Source organism: Scyliorhinus canicula, chromosome 31 (assembly GCF_902713615.1).
Source record: "Scyliorhinus canicula chromosome 31, sScyCan1.1, whole genome shotgun sequence".
NCBI classification, from domain to species: Eukaryota; Metazoa; Chordata; class Chondrichthyes; order Carcharhiniformes; family Scyliorhinidae; genus Scyliorhinus; species Scyliorhinus canicula.
The window spans coordinates 3,642,000-3,646,999 of record NC_052176.1 but is presented as its reverse complement, the minus strand read 5'-3'; the positions used below and the strand labels follow the sequence as shown (position 1 = coordinate 3,646,999).

General features: G+C 57.1%; 1 protein-coding gene across 1 annotated transcript in view; it reads right to left on the bottom strand.

Annotated features, from left to right (window-relative positions):
- eif1ad (eukaryotic translation initiation factor 1A domain containing) overlaps positions 1–4,689 on the bottom strand; it is a 12,069-nt gene extending 7,380 nt beyond the window's left edge. The window contains exons 1-3 of the mRNA XM_038787490.1: positions 4,298–4,689; positions 1,796–1,904; positions 389–497 (exon numbers count right to left, since the gene is read on the bottom strand). Coding sequence (XP_038643418.1) covers positions 389–497; positions 1,796–1,904; positions 4,298–4,513 — 434 coding nt within the window. The 5' untranslated portion in view covers positions 4,514–4,689. The remainder of the gene's footprint in view (positions 1–388; positions 498–1,795; positions 1,905–4,297) is intronic.
- Between the last annotated feature and the right edge of the window lie 311 nt (positions 4,690–5,000).

Below are 5,000 nucleotides of genomic sequence, written 5' to 3'. Positions count from 1 at the left end.
TCCGCACAGACAGTGACCCCAGGCTGGGGATCGAACCCGACTCCCCGGCGCTGCAAAGCCACAGTGCTAGCCACTGTGCCACCGAGCCCCCCCCCCCCCCCAGCTCCACTCCGAATTCCAGACGGGAAAACTTGCATTCGCATAACGCCCTTTACGTCGTCAATACCGACCGTCCGACACTGTGGCACGCCCCAACCCCCCCCCCCCCCCCCTCAGCCCCTGCCCTCCGAGGGGGGGGGGGGGGGGTGGGTTTAGCGCCTGGATCTGGAGACCCGACCGGGAAAAGCAGCCGCGATTATCGATGCCCAGCGCGCGACGAGGACCTGCTGCTGCCCATGCCCGCACGCCAATGTGCCCCTCGCCACGATACGGAAACGCGTCCTCTTACCAAAGCCCTTGGTTCTTGAGCTGCTTGATGTGCTCCTTGTAGAGGATGGAATTAATCTCGGCTTTCACTTTATCCCCTTCTTTGATCGGGTCAACAATCAGGTAGTCACCTAAATGGGGCAGGGAGGGACAAAGAAAAACCCACGCGGGGGGGGGGGGCATGAACATAGAACATAGAACAGTACAGCACAGAACAGGCCCTTCGGCCCTCGATGTTGTGCCGAGCAATGATCACCCTACTCAAACCCACGTATCCACCCTATACCCGTAACCCAACAATCCCCCCATTAACCTTTACACTACGGGCAATTTAGCATGGCCAATCCACCTAACCCGCACATCTTTGGACTGTGGGAGGAAACCGGAGCACCCGGAGGAAACCCACGCAGACACGGGGAGGACGTGCAGACTCCGCACAGACAGTGACCCAAGCCGGGAATCGAACCTGGGACCCTGGAGCTGTGAAGCATTGATGCTAACCACCATGCTACCGTGCAGACCTCCGCCAACTCCTGCCGCTGACTGAATTACTTTTGTCGAAATCTCCTCCGTTGAAGGGGCAACGTTTTAAAGGGAGGGGCAAGGGCTGTGGAGGGAATTTGAGGAGCTTTTTCACACCGGGGGGGGGGGGGCATCTCCGGAGAAGGAAGTGTGGACCGGGTCCGCAGGGTTTTTCATCGGAGCTCCGACCCACTCTCGGTCACACGGACTCGGAGCGTTAACCCTGCTCCTCTCTCCACCCGATGTTGTCAGGGCTGCTGGGTTTATCTGGTTTAAGCGCAGTATTTGGCCGCGATTTCAATGGGATAACGGTCGCGCTTAATCCCAAGGACTTTGTTTTTTTTTTTTGAGTCCGATCTGGGCTCGGAGATTTCTTCAGCATTAAATCTCGGAGGCCGTTGGGAATTCCTGAAACTTCCCGACCACCAGTCGCCCGGCGTTCGCTGCCTCGCCTGAAGCGTATGGCACACGGGGAAACGGTTGCTAAACGGTGGTTAAAGCAGACGTGAGAAGTCACAATCGGCCCAGGACTGCACAGAGCGAAAACACAAAAAGGAGGCTCGAACTTTATTGTTAGTCTGTGTCGAGCCAACTTGCTCGTTTTTAACGCAGGAACCTACGCTGAGCACGTGCGGGGTGGGGATCCCTCTGGCTTGCGGCATAAGAAGCGGCAGAAACGAGCCCAACTGGCCCTCCCAGAGTTTAGCCAGTCAAGCACGGCCGCAGGGGAAGCAGACTGTGCCCCCCCCCCCCCCCCCATCTCAGTTAGGAGTCACGTCTCATTTGATCAATCCCCCCCCCCCCCCCGACCATGCCCTAGACCCTGCCCGCCACGCCGCCCAGCTTTGCGGGCCCCAGCCGAGGCGTTAGGTGCACAGACTGCGCCCGCGTTCGGGCATGCCCTTACCCCGCTTGATCCAGATGTTCTTGCGAAACTTGGTGGGCATGCTGGCGAGGAACCGCTCTCCCTGGGCCGTTTCCACCTCGTGAAGATTGTTCCCCGGCGACCCGGCCACCTGCGGGAAGGACGCAACAGAAATGAGACGCGCTGCCGAAGCTTTTGGTTTTGCACTCATCAGGCCAAAGGGAAGAACAGCGAATTTCGAACTACCACAACAATTTACACCGCGGGACGGGAGTAACCTGGAAGGCCGTAGTTTCCTGGTCGCCCTTTCCGTGGCAACGCCTCGACCAATCAGAGACGACTTACTAACCAATCAGCACCCTCTATCCCCCCCGCAGTACAAGTTCTAGTGATTGTCTGGAGTGTAATAGTCCTGCATTTAGTCCAAATGAGTGCGAGACAAAGACTTTGGTTGAACAATATTCACCAGGCGCTAGGTTTAGCTCACTGGGCTAAATCGCTGGCTTTTAAAGCAGGCCAGCAGCACGGTTCGATTCCCCGTACCAGTCTCCCCGGACAGGCGCCGGAATGTGGCGACTAGGGGCTTTTCACAGTAACTTCATTGAAGCCTACTCGTGACAATAAGCGATTTTCATTTCATTTCATCTCTACCACCAAAGGGATGTGGTCAACCACAACGTTTAGCAATAAATTGTACGTCTGTTTCATCGCTTAATGCTGGCCGTGTCGGCCACACACAGAGGCAGTCCAGTCCGGCACAACGTCCAGTACTGTTCCAAATAATCAGCTCCTTCAGCACCGTCCTTGACGTCCGGAAAGGCAACGCTCGGCCAGTGTGCTTTGCTGCAGGTGGCCTCTCTAGTCAAATAGCCTTCTGCAACTCATGGTCTGAGATCTCAGAGAGAGAGCATCCAGGGTCTGACCCGTCCGCCAACCCAAGTAATAATCTGGAATTACAAAGCAGTTCCACGCGATGTCTGGAGGGGCTGGTTTAGCTCACTCAGCTAAATTGCTGGCTTTTAAAGCAGGCCAGCAGCACGGTTCGATTCCCGTACCAGCCTCCCCGGACAGGCGCCGGAATGTGGCGACTAGGGGCTTTTCACAGTAACTTCATTGAAGTCTACTCGTGACAATAAGCGATTTTCATTTTCATTTCATGTCGCCCACTGTCGATTGTCGTTAAAAAAAACCCACCAGGTTTCTCAGACCCGTCCCCCCCCCCCCCCCCCCCCCCCCCCCCATAAAACCCACACTTCTGCCTTCCTTCAAGCCTGGGAAAATAGTGATACTGTATCTCACTCGCAGCGTTTACTCTTTGTCTGTCGCTCGCTCGACACAGATTGAATCAACCACAAACAATAGAAGGGATCAGATTTCGACAGGGATCAGTGCGATAAGCAGCAAGGTGATTGGCAGAGACTAAACCGGTTATGGGGCTGAGGGAGAACATATTGAGGGTTGGGGGGGGGGTGCTGGGATCTACCACACAGCGACGCACAGATCTTTGCAATCCCCCCCCCCCCCACTCTTTGATCGGTGCACTTAATTCATGCATAACGTGGAGGGGGAGGGGGCTAGTTAGGCTGAGAAGAGCTCTATCACATTGCGTGTGGGAGTATAAAGGTCAAAACAGCCGAGTGGCCTGTGACCGCCCTGGATTGAAGGCACCAAGTATCAGAGTGTGAATTCCACCAAACAGACCGACTGTATGTAAGTTTATAGATCTGTGTGGGACCCGTACCCCAGTGAGAGTCAGTGTGTGTGGGACCCGTACCCCAGTGAGAGTCAGTGTGTGTGGGACCCCAGTGAGAGTCAGTGTGTGTGGGACCCGTACCCCAGTGAGAGTCAGTGTGTATGGGACCCCTACCCCAGTGAGAGTCAGTGTGTGTGGGACCCGTACCCCAGTGAGAGTCAGTGTGTGTGGGACCCGTACCCCAGTGAGAGTCAGTGTGTGTGGAACCCGTACCCCAGTGAGAGTCAGTGTGTGTGGGACCCGTACCCCAGTGAGAGTCAGTGTGTGTGGAACCCGTACCCCAGTGAGAGTCAGTGTGTGTGGGACCCTACCCCAGTGAGAGTCAGTGTGTGTGGGACCCGTACCCCAGTGAGAGTCAGTGTGTGTGGGACCCCTACCCCAGTGAGTCAGTGTGTGTGGGACCCGTACCCCAGTGAGGGTCAGTGTGTGTGGGACCCGTACCCCAGTGAGAGTCAGTGTGTGTGGGACCCGTACCCCAGTGAGAGTCAGTGTGTGTGGAACCCGTACCCCAGTGAGAGTCAGTGTGTGTGGGACCCGTACCCCAGTGAGAGTCAGTGTGTGTGGGACCCGTACCCCAGTGAGAGTCAGTGTGTGGGGGACCCGTACCCCAGTGAGAGTCAGTGTGTGTGGGACCCCTACCCCAGTGAGAATCAGTGTGTGGGGGACCCGTACCCCAGTGAGAGTCAGTGTGTGTGGGACCCCTACCCCAGTGAGAATCAGTTTGGGGACTAATGCTGCACCCTGTGCCGAGTGTTACCTGTGAGCGGGTGGGCACCTGGGCATCTCCTTACCCGCACTATTTGCTGCTTCTCAGAGGGCGGCTCGTAATCTCCCAGCACCTCCTGGACCACATGTTTCCTCTTTGTCGCCTGGGACATCCTGTGCTCTGGGTTAACAGCTTCAGCTATGAGTCCAGTAACAATCTGCAGGAAGTGAAGTTCAGGTGAATATCGGAGCCAGTGTCGGTCAGCGAGCGTGAACTCGGTGGTCTGTGGGTGAACTTGCATGCAGGCTGGCAAGGGTATTGGGCAATCTCAAACCTCCAGAGATTGGAAGGATGGGAGCGAGTTCAGCCAGTGACTGACAATCGATGCTGCATTAGCACGCCATCCTTAATTAATAGGGGGTGGGTCTTTCTGATAAAACCCCTCTGAGCCGGGGTAGCGGCTGATGCTGCTGGTGGCACAGTCCCGGTCTTAACCCCCTCCCCACCCCCAACACCCAGACCCCCCCGCAAGTCCCCAACAACCCCTCCAGCCCCCAGCCCCAATCCCTGAGGGGTGAGGGGGGAATGGGGGTGAGGAGGGGAATGGGGGTGAGGAGGGGAATGGGGGTGAGGAGGGGATGGGGGGTGAGGGGAATGGGGGTGAGGGGGAATGGGGGTGAGGGTGGATGGGGGTGAGGGCGGATGGGGGGTGAGGGGGGATGGGGGGTGAGAGGGGGGATGGGGTGAAGTGGGATGAGGGGGGTGGGGGTGAGGGGTAATGGGGGTGA